The sequence below is a fragment of the Gymnodraco acuticeps genome, unplaced genomic scaffold (genome assembly GCF_902827175.1).
Source record: "Gymnodraco acuticeps unplaced genomic scaffold, fGymAcu1.1, whole genome shotgun sequence".
Classification (NCBI taxonomy): Eukaryota; Metazoa; Chordata; class Actinopteri; order Perciformes; family Bathydraconidae; genus Gymnodraco; species Gymnodraco acuticeps.
In genome coordinates this window covers 289,313-307,729 of record NW_022990685.1, presented here as the reverse complement: position 1 = coordinate 307,729, position 18,417 = coordinate 289,313, and the positions used below count along the sequence as shown (strand labels likewise).

Sequence of the window (18,417 nt, the reverse complement as noted above, 5' to 3'; positions counted from 1 at the left end):
TGTTTTGGTTTGGATTGTAGATTAACATCCACCGAGCTCTTTGGGAAAATAAGTCATACATTATCATTATTAAAGCTTTTTTAACTCTCAGGCACAAAAACCTATTTGGTATTCAGTAATAACTGTGCTTTACCCTCACTCATTTGGATACAAAGTGTATTGTAATGACAATATTTACACATCTGAGAGTGCTTGTGAAAGGATTCAAACTTGCATTGCACGGCAAATATACTCTATGAGACCAACATGTATCGTAAGAGAAACCAAAACACATACGCCCTTTTAGTTTGGTATGATGTTTGTGCCTCAGATGATTAGATGTCATCTGTATACTTTAATCTGAATTGAAAGAAACAGAAAAGTTGACTGTGAAAACAAAACATTTTTGAACACATGCTGTGTCAACTTCATATTTAACACATTTTCTTATAAACTGCAGGATTATTTCTATAAGAAATCACATCCATAATCTCTTCAGTTTTTCCTTCCTTTCGTCGCCATCTTTACATCTGCCAACATTAAATAAAACAATTCAAAAACAATAGTGCCCAAAGCATGATAAGCATGAGGAAAAAGATAAATATAATTTATGTTGGTTTTGTCCATTATTTTCTTTTCTTTTTTTACAATACATACTCCTTGTCATTTTATTTAGTTGATTTTCAATGTAAAAGTGGAGCGTGGTCCTCAGAGGTTTGTGTAGTTGCTCCATGTGCATTTGCTTTGGTCGCGCCCTACAGACAGTCTGCTTTCTTTTGGTATTTCATTGTTCTTGTCCCGGTTTCAAGAAGTAATTCTTTGGAGGGAAACCTGACAGGATTCCCCAAAAGTCTCCAATAAATATCCGATTCCAAAAGTTTGTGAGTCCAACCGCTTCATGCGAAAGTTCATTTTCTCTGCTGGAGAAAAAAAAGGTTTTCTTTGGTATGGTTGAATCTGGATTCTCTTCAGTAGGATGAATGTGGCTTTAAAGTCTCTCCTGTCCAGAAGTCAGTCAGTCAGTCAACATGTAGCCGGCTAAATCTGAAACCGCTCTTAAAGAATGACGTCTTTCCATTATCTCCGTCCACATAGAAGCAGTTCAATCTAATTTGTATTTATTAATTGTGAATGACTTACAATCAAAAAATACTATTGTAATTGTCTCAGTATAGAATAAATCCCTACATGCTTAATAACAAGTTCAGTAACCTGTCATGGTATGTATTCATATTTAATATTTAGTCTAATCATGGAACGGATTTAATGAACCGTCACAATGACTTCTACAGACATTTGTTGAAGCTTTTATATTCTGGTTACAGATTGGATACACTTCCGTTTTACCAAGTACTTTTGCAGAGAATTACTACGGTGGCCGAGAGGTGCAAACGCGTTACAACGGCCCAAAACATTTCCAATTAGGAGAAAAGGCTGTAGTTTCAAAAGTGATGCAAATATAAAAACACAAATGTGCCAAAACTCATGCAAATGAAGAAACATCTTCACCAACTTCACGAAACATGTGCAGCTTTTACTAAAAGCATGTTTACGCCGCAAATACAAAACTCTGCTCGAAGCTCAAAACACAAAACAGAAACAGGGACACTAAAAAGTGCTGCACACCGCTGGGACCGGAGCCATGCTGTCATTTGGAGATTATAAAGTTAGCCATTGTCACGCGTTTGCACCTGTCTGCCAATGTCCTGTGAGAATGTTGGTGTAAAGCTGCATTCACATGATACGTAGTGAAGCGCCTGAAGTTGTATACAATTGACGTGTTTTGGAGTCTCTTTCAAAACTATTTCATTAGGGTCAGTCATCCTGGTGAAGATAATGTTTGTGTACTTGCTTTTTGTTTAGTATCTTCTACCTATAGTTCAGTATTTAACCTTTGTCCAGCTTTCTCATTCTTGTTTAAGCTGTATGTCTATTCCTGTGTTAGCATATCCAAAAACTACATTCAAAAGCTTTATTTGTTTATAGGTACTTTCCAATAAAACTGATTCCTGTAGCAGAGGTCTCTTAGATGGCTCTTATATCAATTCCTAGTTAAACATACAGTTCGAATGTTCGGGTTTATCCTCTATGGAATGGATACATTTCAAAATCGTTGTTTTTGGGTGATAAATATGCCGGCTTGTTGTGGACGGAGAGGAAACACAGAGTGAGGAAGATGCCTTTTCAGAGGTAGCCGCTGGAGCGTGTCGGTCCGGGAACAGTCGGAGGGTTAGTCCACCTCGATGGACTCGCTGCTCTCATTCACAGGTTTGCACTCGTTGGGGAGTCGCTGGTGGCGGCTGAGCTGAGTGGCCTGTGTGAAGCTGCGGTCGCAACGCTCGCACCTAACACACACACACACACACACACACACACACACACACACACACACACACACACACACACACACACACACACACACACACACACACACACACACACACACACACACACACACACACACACACACACACACACACACACACACACACACACACACACACACACACACACACACACACACACACACACACACACACACACACACACACACACACACACACACACACACACACACACACACACACACACACACAGACAAAGAGAAGGGGAAACACAATATGTGATTAGTTTAAGGATGTGTATGTCAGAAAAACACAACACTGTTGAAGACAGGAAGACCTGAACAGTTTATCAATTTGAAATCGAAATGCTGAAATAATGCATTGCCTAAATAACAGGAGGCGCAATATTTGTTAAACAGTATGTGTCAAAAATACCATTGTTGATTGGTTAGCTGTTAAAGGGATCATTGCCATCCAATGTCGTGAATTATATTGCAATATTAGTCAGTATGATCGCAAAGTTATTTTTCAAATTGTTAAGCCCTCCTTCATACAGCAGCACAAACACCCACATACACAACCTTGAGATTAGCACGCACGTACACACACACAAGCACACACACACCCTCCTGTTAACTCTAACATCCAGTGACAGTATAAAGTGTGTGTGAGGCCCAGCGGAGCAGCAAGCTGTAATTGTTGCCCTGATCTTCACAACCTGACCGACAAATTACACACACACACACACACACACACACACACACACACACACACACACACACACACACACACACACACACACACACACACACACACACACACACACACACACACACACACACACACACACACACACACACACACACACACACACACACACACACACACACACACACACACACACACACACACACACACACACACACAGACAGGCCTGATAAAACGGCGTCACTGTCACTTCCAATAGAAAGAGAGAAGAGGGAGCTTTTAGTCAGAGCAGGAGGGGTGAAGGGGAAGTTACATGTATATGAATGTGTTTGGAGTGGGGGGGAGGGGGGCCTTCAAAGAGAAGGCTGTGTTGAGGTATTGGATTTAGCAGCCCTGAAACAAGACTAACATGCTGTTAGATAGATAGGAACGGGGGAGGGGGGGGGGGCTAGATAAGGTAGGGGAGGCAAGAAAATGTGTTTTGAATGTCTGTGTGGACTGAAGAATGGGGGTTTAGAAGATCTTTAAATGTAGGTTTTCCTTTCAGAACCACATAAACACATTATGAATCAATAGTCAGTGTATTAGATATACCTATAGTATATTATTTATAGGGTTAACTAACATGGTCAACTTTCTGTGTTATTATTAAAAAAAAGTATAGATTGCAAACATGGCAAAGGCTGTGGCACTTCTTCTATGTTTCAACTAAAATGTACTTTTAGATCCAGTAGTTTGCCTGTATATTCGGAATATATTGGAATATATCTGCCACAGAAAGAGGCATTTTAATTGATGCACGAATAAAAACGTGCAGGTTTAGCGACACAGCTATATGTTGCTTTTGGTCAATGGTGCACATTTTCATATCAAACTTACACTCAAACCAAACACTTTGCCCCAATAAGAAAACCCACTAATAATAGGTATATATTAGATTTCAATTAATTTAACAACGGACAGTTTTCAATATCACATAATTTCTACTCTAAAACCTAAAAAATCGTATACATTTTTTTTTTAATATCAAAAGACAGTAAACTGTTTACTGTCCTTCCTAGCATCACTTTTAAACCCTAACTTTAACAGTAAAACATAAGCATTGAAGTCCAATGGTCAGCTAGGCAGCCATATTTTGGTGAAAGTAGATGTTTTAAAGTTAAATGGAATGGAAGCATTAACACAATGTATACACGGTTTAAAATGCGTTTACTTCAGAAACTTCCAAGATCTTCCGACTACATTGTAGTAAGTGTTATATGTTTAAATGTGTGTGTGAGGCATTTTAAAGACTTGTTCACAGCAGTAATCATGCCGGAAAGACTTCTGTAAATTGATCTTTCTTTCGTCATTTAGTGTATGTTCTTACAGCGCAGACAAACTACCCAGACTGCCAACTGAGCAGCTCTGCCGTTAGACATTCCTACTGTTATTTATTCTGTAAAATCACAAAACCACAACAGCTACAGACATCAAAGCCCCTCTGAAGCTCCTCTGTCACAGAGACTTATCCAGCAGGACAGACACGGACACGGTCCTCCTGCAGAACAAAGAGTGGAGCGGGAACGAGGTCGGGTGCAGTCTGCTGCTATCGACCAGCCGGCGTCTGTTACCGACTCCTTCGGGTAGCTCAGTGCGGTAAAATACCGTTGAGCAGTTTCGTCCTGGCAAAGTGACAGCAGCAGCAGCTTTAATCACTTTCCCCTCAACGATCAGCTCACGTCTTATCTTCATCCCTTAAAACGGGACAGAATGGGGAGTCAACAAGTACAGATGGTGTTCAGTCACATGTTTATAGGACTGGTGGGACCAGAAGGAGGCAAGTACAACAAGTCTGTTTGCAGCGCTACTTACATTTCACTGTAATGCAAGGAAATCTGATGCTTGTAGGACTTTTTGTAAAAACCTGACATCAGGTTTTTTAGATCAACCAATTAGTTGTAATTACATTAAGTAATTCGAAAGTGTCATTGGTTTATTCTGCTCATAAGCCGTTTCTCGTTTCTCAAATGTTCGCCCCCTCGACTACTCCATCCTCCAGCAGTGACCCGGTCGTTGATTTCAGTGTGCCATCTTGAAGGATATCCAAATTCTTGGAATGCACATTGAGGATTGAGGAGGCTATGAGGGGCTATGAGGAGGCTATGAAGAGGCTATGAGGAGGCTATGAGGAGCTATGAGGAGCTATGAAGAGGCTATGAGGAGCTATGAGGAGCTATGAGGAGCTATGAGGAGGCTATGAGGAGCTATGAGGAGCTATGAGGAGACTATGAGGAGCTATGAGGAGCTATGAGGAGCTATGAGGAGGCTATGAGGGGCTATGAGGAGCTATGAGGAGCTATGAGGATCTATGAGGAGCTATGCGGAGGCTATGAGGAGCTATGAGGAGGCTATGAGGAGGCTATGAGGAGCTATGAGGAGGCTATGAGGAGCTATGAGGAGGCTATGAGGAGCTATGAGGAGCTATGAGGAGGCTATGAGGAGCTATGAGGAGCTATGAGGAGGCTATGAGGAGCTATGAGGAGGCTATGATGAGGCTATGAGGAGCTATGAGGAGGCTATGAGGAGCTATGAGGAGCTATGAGGAGCTATGAGGAGGCTATGAGGAGCTATGAGGAGCTATGAGGAGGCTATGAGGAGCTATGAGGAGGCTATGAGGAGCTATGAGGAGCTATGAGGAGCTATGAGGAGGCTATGAGGCTATGAGGAGCTATGAGGAGCTATGAGGAGCTATGAGGAGCTATGAGGAGCTATGAGGAGCTATGAGGAGCTATGAGGAGCTATGAGGAGCTATGAGGAGGCTATGAGGAGCTATGAGGAGCTATGAGGAGGCTATGAGGGGCTACGAGCGAGGAACCACTGATGTATTTTCCATGGATGCATCTTTAGCCCAAGTTACTGCCACATTACATTTAAATAAAAACGAAATATATAATTGTTCATAAACACTGTGTTGCTCATCTGATAGAGATAATACAATACAGCTGATGGTGCTGTGCCTCCTTACATATCCAATTGATGTTGATTGAAAATGACCACTCCAAGGAAAGGATTTCTCAATTTCTCTTTAAATGCCTCTTTCCTCGACTCCTCTATCCTTGATTTTCCTCCTCGACACGCATCTCCCATGTTCAAGACAGGAGTTGAGGGATCAAGGGGAGGCAAACTGGGACGAAGTAATATCACTTGTTTTGGTGTGTTAGTTGTAAGGGTCGAGTTGCAAACGAAACAGGTGGGCTTTCAGTCTGCGACAGAAGATGTGTAGACTTTCAGCAGTCCTGATATCAACAGGGAACTTCCATCATCTTGGAACCATAAGGCAAACAGGGGTGTTTTCTTGAGGGGTCCCTGGGTCACAGTCAGTATCTCACTGTGAGTCACAATATCTAACAATACCTCACTGACTTACAGACTTACAATTAAGCTGACCAGAGCACAATAGTCCAACATTTGCTCTCAACTGATCTCTGACCTAGCCACAACAAAAGAAGAGCCATGACAAGACAAAGGGATCCAGGAGCCTCATCACTTTGCTTTCTACAGTCCTCTGGTGGATTCATAAAGTTACAACTGTATAGAAAACACTGGAACAATAGAGCAGCAGAGAAAACAGCAGTTTGACAGGCTCCATAGTCCAGCGAGTATCGGTGCTGAAAAGCTGCCGACCACACAGAATCTCTGCTCCGTCTCCTCAGCGGGGAAAATAAAGTTGAGCGGTTTCCTCCTGACAAAGTGACAGTGGCAGCTTTAATCTATTCGTGGCACCATCCGAAAGGAGATAACTCCCGAGGCCATCGATCCGCTAAAGATTCCTGACGCCCGTCCATGATTGTCTTTGTCCCGCTCTGCCTCCACCGAGACTCTGAAGTGCTGATGAAAAGGTTCGGGGGTTTCCTCCGATTGCTTATTAAGAACGCTGATTTGCTTTAACCGGATTTCTCGTCGCCAATTGTCGTTTCACTTTTTACACCGTGATCTCTTGTTCCTCTTTCCCTCTCTAATTTGATTACCCATTCTTCTCGGCCTTTGGCTCTCCACGTCAATGACAACTTTGGATTTCTCTGATTGCTTATTAAGGACGTTCATTTCCTTCGGCTTTCCCCTGATACCTGTCCTTTAGATTTCCCGAATCCCTTATTCTGCTTTCTTCCCTTTCTTTAATACCCCTTACTCTTTCCCCCCTGTCGCCCTCCTGCCCTTTCCCTTAATGCTGACCTCTGTGTCCACTGGGGGAATCTGTATTGTCCTCTACCGCTGACGAGATGACAGCGTGACAACAGAAGCTTCCAGAAGGCCCTAATTGCAGCGAGGCTTGCCTTCTCATTATATCAGTCTTCAGTTGCAAGCGAAAGAAAATGCAAGTGAGCTGTCAGAGATTCCTTACCAGCTGCTGACGCTGTGATGGAGATGCTTCTCTTTTCACACTGATGCTCTCATAATTGATACATTCATTTATTAGGAACAACAGTTATTTATATGATCTGCCTGTTAAACATGGTATGGTGAATATGTGTTTGAGGAAGTTATGTTGAGTTTAATTGGTCAATTATTTCTGTTGGCGTGTGCTTAGCCCAGCCACCACTCTGATCCTCCCCACAACTGCATGTTGGGAGTTTATTTAAGTGATAAGATTAAGGATAGACGTTTATATGAGAGCGAAACATCTCTTCAACCTCAAATTAAGAGTGTGCAAACAACGAGCGCGTATTAAGAGCAGACTTGCCAACCCTCCCGATTTTCGTGGGAGACTCCCGATTTCATTGCCCTCTCCCGGTTTCCTCCCGGGGTCATATTTCTCCCGCATTTCTCCCGATTTCTGACAAAATCAGATTTACTCAGGACTGTTTCCACTCGGACTTTAATACAGCTACACCATTGTTTGGTTTCCATGGCAGCGCGTCTCTTTAGCAGCGAGCAACTGAAAGTCTGAGAGGGTGAGGCAGATAGTCACAGAAAACAGAACAAGAATCGACAACTCGACCCTCTGCTCACTCCTTCCCTGTAAAATACAGGTCCAGCCCACACATATGCTCCATCAAGGATGGTGCTACAGGCTGCAAGGCAGTGCACTTACAACTACAATAAGCATGTTAATGTTAATCTAATACAGCTCCGGCGATCCCCCCCCCGCGCGCGGTGGTTTTGAAATGCTCCCGATTTCTGAGGTCTCAAGGTTGGCAAGTATGATTAAGAGAGCAAACAAGGGCAAACTAAGAGCACAAACTAAGAGCACATATTGATGTGCAAATTAAGAGTTCAAATCAAAAGCGCAAATTATGAGTGCAAAATAAAGTCATTACGGTGAATTCACTGAAACTGTCCAGGATACACATTTGACAAGGTCCGCTTTTCATAAAAAGGTAATAACACAGACCAAGTACAAAATACACATCAACAATGGAAACAAGATGAAATAACTTATAATAACAGAACAATATCAACCTCTGTCCCCAATGAACAAAGAGATCCCACAACATGATGAGGGAAATTATTAAATGTTTGGGTTGCTATCAATTCTACTGCATGATGAAGCGATATTTCAAAAGACTGAATGTACTATTCCTAACCCAAATGTATCAGTTCTAAAACGTACTTTATGGCATAGACATGACTCTAAGAAAAAGTGACCTGCCAAGGATGCCAGTAGGATATATCTAGGGTGTCAGAGGCAGCAATGAGGGTGCATTAGTCGGCTAACAGAATGTCAGTTAGTGTTAGCTGGCTCTCATATGTAAGTGCAACTGGTCAGTCCAGTCGCAGTGTGCAGCAGGGACAGGGAGCAGAGGGTCAGGTTGGTTGATGGGTGGGGGGTACTCACTGTTACTTACTTGAACGGCTTCTCCCCGGTGTGCGTGCGGATGTGGTTGTTGAGCGTTGTGGCGCCAGCGAACGCACGACCGCAGTATCCACATTTGAAGGGTCGGTCGCTTGAGTGTGTCACCACGTGGTTCCTCAAATCTGATGGCTGAGAGAAGGACTGAGAGCAGTGGCCACACTGGTACGGTCTGAGGAGAGAAAGGTGTATGCGGACGTTTAGAAACCTTTAGCCCATGGGGTCTTAATTCTTCCCAAAAGGGTTGGGAGGTATAATAAAGAGGACCTATTATGATGTTCGAGACTTTCTCTTTCCTGTAGTGTGTTCTATAGGTTTGTATGCCTATTAATGGTCTGCAAAGGCTAACATCCCAAAGTTCCCTCCAGATGGAGTTGAATAGGTTGACAAGAGACAAAACACAAATATGAATCTGAAAATGAGCATATTATGTCCTCTTTCTAACCGTCTGTCCAACAATGAGCCATTACCAATATTCCCATAGAGTCAGCTGGAGATGTGTTCAAATGGCAGAGAGACAGTGGCTTGCAAGTCACCTTTATTCAAATTCAACCAAAACCATCTTGGTTACTCTTTCCAATGTTCCATCAATCCCCAAAGTCACCAAGTTGGATGTGAAATGCCGGCTGAGCAAAGCAATGACTGGCAGATGATTTCTTGTCATCGCAGATATCATTTACTGCTTTTGCACATTCAGACATTGATTGATAAATTACAGGACCCACAAATATGAAGAATGCAAAGAGACACACGTCGCACCTTCACATGTACACACAAACATAGTTCATTACCCCAAAAACAAAAAACACATCTGGGACACTAACACACATTAAGGGAGAGCAATAGACAGAGAGGGATGAGGCAAGAGAGGTCTGTAAACACAGATAACACACACACACACACACACACACACACACACACACACACACACACACACACACACACACACACACACACACACACACACACACACACACACACACACACACACACACACACACACCACACACACACACACACACACACACACACACACACACACACACACACACACACACACACACACACACACACACACACACACACACACACACACACACACACACACACACACACACACACACACACACACACACACACACACACACACACACACACACACACACACACACACACACACACACACACACAGGTCAGGGAAAGTCAGACACTGCCCTGTAACCATGGCAGCATGACCCTCATCAACGATGCAGGCCGAGATCATGACTGAACCATTTATCACTGTGTGTGTGTGTGTGTGTTGTTAGAGAGAGTGAAAAAGAGACAGTAACAGAACAAGAAAAGAAGATATAGATACATATAAAGAGATTATGTGTGTGTTTGTGTGTGTTTCTCAAATGGGAGCTCATAGTGGGAGTGAATCAGACTGAAACAAACGACCAATCAGTAGCAGTGTGTCTGCTAATAGAGTGCCCAGCTTCCATACAGCAGCTGATCTAATCTCACACTGTTTCTATTGAGCTGAACACACAGCCTGCTGCGAACAGTATCTTCTTATTTAGTTTTAACGTAAGGGACACTACTTCAGTTTGATCTCTGCTCATATCTCTACAGCCCCCCTCGCTGTTTCCATACGATAGTTACAGCTTCATTCCCTTTTCACAAATGTACCAAATAATTATCTGCGCTTCAAACAAATATTAAAAGTGTAAGCAATAATATATGATATTTGAGGGAGTTCTTTTCACAGCAATATGAAATGGATATAAGACAGGGATTTAAGACCTGTTTAACTTCCTAACAAAACCAGTATGCAAACGGTAATAAAGGATTGTTTGTTGAATTACATGGGATTTACATTGGGTTATTTTCTTCTTTTTTTCTAGTTGTTCTAGAGAATCTTGAACTTAACATTGGTATTGGATACTCAATATCTGGTATATAGCTGAGTTTTATAAGACAAGACTAAAATATCCAAACTTTGAGTCAACTAAAACTTGACTAAAGTAAAACAGTAAAAGGTTAAATAAATATAATCCAAAAGAATGACAAGAACATCTGACAAAGGACTCAAACTAACAATATATAAAACAAGAGCTGACAACATTAACAATGCAATTATAAACACCAAAATGGTTTGCCCGCTCGTCTCTTTTGAATTTATAGTAAGTAACCCACCCTTAAGATGTAATTAAAAACCAGCAAGATGTTAAAACCTGTTTCATTCACTTTAAGCTTTGCCACAATACCCAACGACTTAACCATCGGCCACAGACAGCGATGCAATTCATGTCTTCAATAAGCAGCAGATGCAGCGCTGCAAGGTCACAAACAAACCTCATAACATGTTCTTTTTACTCGTGAAAGTTCACACTCATGGCATTTATTGAGTGAAATAGAAAACGCAGTAATTGTTCAAATCTAGTGAAAAGTGATAAAAAAGAAATGATGTGATTAAATGTTGTTAACTACATGTACAATCATCGTCAACACTTCAATTTCCCTTGCCGTTATATACGAAAAAATACAAACTATAACATTTAAAACACTGTTAATAGCCACCAAATGGTTATAACTGCGTTAATGAGCTTTAATTCTTATTCCTCAGTTCAACAAAAGTTTCAAAAGTTAAACTGCTGCTGAGGGAATATCATATTTGTGATGTTTTATTCACTTTGATTCCTTGATTCATTTAAATGTCTGTGGAACCGTACCTACAAATAGTGTAAGCTTAAGGTCTTATTTGAACAATGTGATCGCATGAGTCCTTTTGATATTATTGCAGATCTACTGTAAGCTAGCTAGCTAACGTAGCTAACCTAGACAAAACACTTACAATTATGAAACAGACTAACTCGGCCAACAGTGACAGTTGGCCAACTTTATGATCCCTGAAGGTCAACAACGTGTATCACTTTTTAGTGTCCCTGTTTCCCTTGTGTTTTGAGCTTTTTGCAGCATTTCGTTCTGCTTCTATATTTACATAATTGTTTTAAATGTGCAGCGTGGGTTGGCCACCGTACACCCTAATGGATTTTAACATAACATTTCCACTGCTGCACTAATATCCATATTACACATGGTGGAGGGCATATTATGTACCGTTCGTGTATATCCTTCAGAGGCAATAACACACACACACACAAGTCCTCACTGTTCCTTGTTTATCACGGCGTATTACTGAGTTAGTTGCTGAATTGTGTCGGCGGTGCGACTGGGACACATTCCCTTGTGCTGCTCACAGTCGGAAAATAAAGCGATTCTTATTCTGAAACCAATAAGGAAAGACATCAGTACCTAACAAATAGGTAAACACCCCAGAACTAGATATAAAAAAATAGACCAACAACTCCAACGCTCCAATAAATCACAAACACCTACTGTACCCTGAGAGGATGTAGACACACACAAACACACACAGAGGTTTGTAATAAGAGTAAAATAGTGTTATATAAAATCGAAAAATTCTCACTTGCAGTTTTTCACATAAAAGGCGTCTCGCCGTGGGGGTGGGTTCATTTATCAGCCGGCTGGTCTATAAGTTCACGCCTCAGTGGGCCGCACCACTATTTATTAGGTGGGTTTTCTATGAAGAGCTGCATTGATTGTGAATAGTTTAAGTTGATGAATGTGTGGATATTATTTATTAAGGCAGCAGGCCGGGAGATTAATGCCCGGTTATTGTTTATTACAGTGAAGAGAGAGAGAGAGAGAGAGAGAGATAGGAGGAGGGGAAACACACACACACACACACACACACACACACACACACACACACACACACACACACACACACACACACACACACACACACACACACACACACACACACACACACACACACACACACACACACACACACACACACACACACACACACACACACACACACACACACACACACACACACACACACACACACACACACACACACACACACACACACACACACACACACACCCAAGGGTTTTGCACAGACAAGCACATGCAAATGTTTTCTTGTGCACAAATGAATCTAATAAGCTATCTTTTGCACACAATCACATGAATGCATGAATTACCATTCACAGGGTTAGGGTATTTGTAGCTGAGAAAGAAGCTCATGCAGCTCAGTTTGACTGAGCAAAACCTGAACACTGAAATACACGTATGACTGGTTAGAGTGTGGGAAGAAGTCCTAAGATCGTAAACCTCGTCTGCTCCTCTAGGCATGTCTATACACTATTGAGTTTATGTAAGACACTTTGGATAAATGTTTCAGCTAAATGTTATTTAAAATGGAAAAAGTGCTAAAGCAAACGATTACCATTTAAGCTTGAGAATGAACACACAGAAGCAACGTTTTCTTCAGGATATCAGCTGAACACTGAAAACACATCTGTCAATTCTGTTTGGGTTTATGCTGAAGGTGAAGTCTGCGATTCTGATTGTTGATCCTTGAACTCAACACTCAAACAACCCCCCCCCCCCCTCACATTTCTCAAGAAGTACATTGTGGATTAAAGAAAACAGTTAAAGTGCAACACTTGCACTTCTGTTGACTAGCGATCCAACATGTTGTACGTGATAGGCTAAGGGGCGGGACATCAACAGAGCCGGCCAGCTAACCAATCAGAGCAGACTGGGCTCTGGTTTCAGACAGAGGGTGAAAAGAGGTGCTGCAGCACAGGCAGTATGAGAAAAATAAAGAGCTTTTTGAACATTAAAGCATGGAGACATGTCACAGTAGAGGAATACATATAAATATGAACCTATGAACAACATGCCCTCTTAAGGTCTCATCTCCATTACATACATTCAAACGACTGACCAGCATCTCTCTCAATACTCATTAGCATTTCCAGTTATTCAGTCCGACAGTGTTACAGTATGTTGACAGCGAAGAGAAGCATTTTCAGAGTAAACGCTGCGTCAGGCTAACAAAAACACAAAATAGACGCTTCGATTTGGTCCGCTGGCAAACTAATAATACTCGGTCTGGAAGGGCGTTGAGAGTAGAACAGACTGCCATGTTGTTCCCACTTACCCTCGCCTCGATGTGTGTGTGGTTAGATCTATAAAACAAGTCATTTTCAACACGTCCGTGAAATGTGGTTTGGGACAATAAACTTTGTGTCGCCTTTCAACACAGCATGTGGTAAGAACAACAGTCGTGTCAACGTGTCTCTGTGTCCACACCTTTAACATATGAGCTGATGAAAGAGACAACATGTGTGTGTGAGGAAAACTCACAGGTCCAATAACACTATATGGGAATTACGTTTCTTGCCACACATACTGTACATGCTTTCATTTAATCAGACAGAGGTTAGAGGTGAACAAGGTGGTCAGGAGTGGCTAAAGGAGAAACGCTCATAGGAAGGGGCCCTATTCTGCTCATTTTCACTTTCCTGTTTGTACTTTTTGCTTCTACTTTGACATGTCTTCATGCTTTAATGTTCAAAAAGCTCTTTATTCTTCTCATACTGCCTGTGCTGTGCCTCTTTTCACCCTCTGTCTGAAACCAGACCCTAGTCTGCTCTGATTGGTTAAATGGCTGGCTATCTGTGATTGGTCACAGACAGTGGCAGAACTTCAGTGTTAGTATTATTAGATCTCAGTGCTGCGTTTGACACTGTTGACCACAACATATTACTAGACCGACTGGAAAACTGGGTGGGACTTTCGGAAACAGTTCTAAATTGGTTTGAATCCTATTAAAGGACAGAAACAACTTTGTTTCTATAGGTAAATACACATCTGAGTTGACAAATATGACATGTGGGGTTCCTCAAGGCTCCATCTTGGGGCCTCTTCTCTTTAACATCTACATGCTACCACTGGCTCAGATAATGAAAAACAACAAAATAAGTTACCATAGCTATGCAGATGACACACAAATGTACGTAACAATTTCACCAGGAGACTATGCTCCAATTCAAACACTGAGTAAGTGCATTGAACACATCAATGACTGGATGTGTCAGAACTTTCTCCAATTAAACAAAGATAAAACTGAGGTAATGGTTTTTGGAGCCAAGTCAGAACGTATAAAAGTTAGCGCTGAGCTTCAGTCTGCAATGTTCAAAACAACAGATAAAGCCAGAAATCTAGGTGTAGTCATGGACTCTGACCTGAGTTTCAACAGTCACATTAAAACAGTTACTAAATCAGCCTACTATCACCTAAAGAATATATCTAGGATTAAAAGACTAATGTCACAGCAGGATTTGGAAAAACTTGTCCATGCTTTTATCTTCAGTAGACTCGACTACTGTAATGGTGTCTTCACAGGTCTCACTAAAAAAACTATTAGGAAGCTGCAGCTGATTCAGAACGCCGCTGCTCGAGTCCTCACTAACACTAAGAAAGTGGATCACATCACTCCTGTTCTGAAGTCTTTACACTGGCTTCCTGTGTGTCAAAGAATAGATTTCAAAATACTGCTGCTGGTTTATAAAGCACTGAATGGTTTAGGCCCAAAATACATTTCTGACCTCCTGCTAAATTATGAACCATCCAGATCTCTCAGGTCTTCAGGGACTGGTCAGCTTTCTGTCCCCAGAGTCAGAACTAAACATGGTAAAGCAGCGTTCAGTTATTATGCTCCAAATATCTGGAACAAACTCCCAGAAACCTGCAGGTCCGCTGCAACTCTGATTACTTTTAAATCCAGGCTGAAGACTTTTCTTTTTGCCGCTGCTTTTAATTGAACTATTCATATCTTAGACTGCACTGTAACTTTTATTCATGTATTTTTTCTTTTAATGTTTCTTTTATTATCTTTTCTTTTTAATGACTGATTTTAAATGCCATTTTCTTAATGTTTTTCATTTTTTGTAAAGCACTTTGAATTGCCTTGTGTTGAAAGGTGCTATATAAATAAACTTGCCTTGCCTTGCCTTGGTCTACCACTAATGGCGCGTTTCCACTGCAGTGGGTAGCTCGCTTTAAGCGTGCCGAGCCGTGCGGGGCCCGTTTTTGGTTGCGTTTCCACTTGGCCTAGTTTTGGCCCGGGGCTACTTTTTCACCTTTTTTCTGGCCGACTAAATCGTGGTTCTAGGGCCATAGGGTAACACAGGGATTTTAGCTTTTGCAGAAACCTATATAACACACTACAGGAAAGAGAAACCCCCCCAAAAGCATAATAGGCACACTTGCCAACCCTCCCGATTTTCGCGGGAGACTCCCGATTTCATTGCCCTCTCCCGGTTTCCTCCCGGGGTCATTTCTCCTGCATTTCTCCCGGTTTCTGACTAAATCAGATTTACTCAGGACTGTTTCCACTCTGACTTTAATACAGCTACACCATTGTTTGATTTCCATGGTAGCACGTCTCTTTAGTAGCGCGCACAACTGAAAGTCTGAGAGGGTGAGGAAGATATATCACAGAAAACAGAACAAGAATCGACAACTCTACCCTCCGCTCACTCCTTTCCTGTAAAATACAGGTCCAGCCCACACATATGCTCCATCAAGGATGGTGCTTCAGGCCACAAGGCAGTGCACTTACAACTACAATAAGCATGTTAATGTTACTCTAGTACAGCTCCGGCGATCCACTAGCACAGCACCCCCCTAATGGCAAGTATGATAATAGGGACCCTTTAATAAACTCCAAATTATGTTTAATGGGAATTCAAATCTTAGATCTCTTTATCATTTAAATACAGAGGTTAATAAATACTTCTAGACTAGAACAGGAACATTGTCTATTCCAGTGGTAAAGAGTACTGAGACAACTGAGTCAAGGTAACAACACTATGGTTTAGAAATTACGGTTTTTTATTTTGTGTGCTTTGAATTATATTTTGACTTGTTCTCAGTGGATTAGTGTGCGTGTGTGTGTGTGCGTCTGTTTGCAGCATGCAGTGATGCAGAGTGAAGTGTGTTGATTGACCCGCATGGAGTGGGTCTAATCCATACGGAGTTATATCTGCGCTGAAAGGACGACTCGTCTGTCCGCCTGTGTATGAAGACATCATTCCCCCCGAGACCAGCAGCTATAAATCACTGCTCCCGCCTCGTCAATACACAATCAATGGCTCTCTAAACACACACACTAACACACACATATACTGTTCATGTGCGCGGACATCCAAACACAAATAGAATCACTGGTGGACCCCCATACACGCTAAACTCTCTTTCCTTCATCTACTCTTCTCTCTTTTCCGCCAAACATCCATCTCTCTTTTGTTTCACTCTCCTTCTCTCTCTTGACTATATCGACCAACCTATTAAAGCAGAAAGCTCACATAAAGCCCTCTCATCAACCAGTTGTTCTCATCAAATGAGCCTCGAATAAGAACCATGCCATGTCATCAAAGAGCCTTTTCTTTTTTTAGGGTGGAGGTGGGGTGGTGAAGATTGAGGGGGAATTGTTGTCATCAAGGGAGCTTGTAAACGTTTTAATACATTAATGTAGTCAATATTAAAATATGGGACTTTTGCTATATTCTTTGTTTTAAAGGACCTATGCTCATTTTCTGATTTATTTCAGGAATAAAGAGCTTTTTGAACATTAAAGCATGTTAACATGTCACAGTATACAAATATGAAACCCGGAAATGTGCATGTCCTCTTTAAGTCTGATGCAAGACAAAAACACTTTTCATTATAATGCAAACATGGCAGATAAAAATAGATTTTGAAGGAGTTTTACAAGCCCGTCCATCACAGTGATGGATCGTTATTAGTTGCTCCTGCGGCTACACACTGGAAAAAAAAGAATAAAGTCATTTTTCAACACATCTGTGTTAGTGTTAGATGCAAATATGCCCTCACTGTTGGGTGATTAATTTACCAAATGTCAACAGTCTTGTTTCAGCCTGAAATGCAAACATTTAAATTAGGTTTTTATGTTTTTTCTTCAGCTCAAATAGCAACAACAATGATGTTAAAACGTAAAGCATTTTAAAATCAACAAATCATTTATATGTTGAGACATAACTACATGAGCAACTAGTCCATCATATACTTACATTATGTCATAGTAAAATATGATAAGCAAGGCTGTGCTACAGCACAGTTCTGGAGAAGGTACTATTCTATTTCACTCAATGTGGACACATTACTGACACTGTTAATTACAAGTTATCGGAGAAACACTCGTCTAAAACCATTTTAGTCTGGGACTGTCAAAAGATCAGATTTCCAGTACTTACATATTGAATACAGATTGACAAAGCGAGAATGGATAGAAAAAGGTGATTATTTACGAATGATTATTCACATAAGATTGCCAGATCGTTATCAATATATATTTTTTTAAATATCAGAGTTGTTACCAATATCTGTATATTTCATGTAATGTCATTTAACCAGACTCTACTTTGTTGTTCCCTTGAAATAGCCCTAAACAAGTTGAACACATTGACCTCATACTCACTGCATTTACATTTTAAATAAAAAACTGCCATAACTTTTCCCAATGTTTTTACATTGTGTACATGCTGCTGTAAAAAAAAGGTTTTGCCCAATTTGGGAAAAATACGGTTTATCTAATCTAAGGTAAACTAATCAAATGTTGCATTAACCCTAGTCTTTATATACAGTATATTTAGATTTGAT

General features: G+C 41.2%; 1 protein-coding gene across 1 annotated transcript in view; it reads right to left on the bottom strand.

Annotated features, from left to right (window-relative positions):
- Window positions 1-280: 280 nt before the first annotated feature.
- prdm6 (PR domain containing 6) overlaps window positions 281-18,417 on the bottom strand; it is a 145,777-nt gene continuing 127,640 nt past the window's right edge. The window contains 2 exon segments of the mRNA XM_034230308.1: window positions 281-2,324; window positions 8,861-9,037. Coding sequence (XP_034086199.1) covers window positions 2,210-2,324; window positions 8,861-9,037 — 292 coding nt within the window. The 3' untranslated portion in view covers window positions 281-2,209.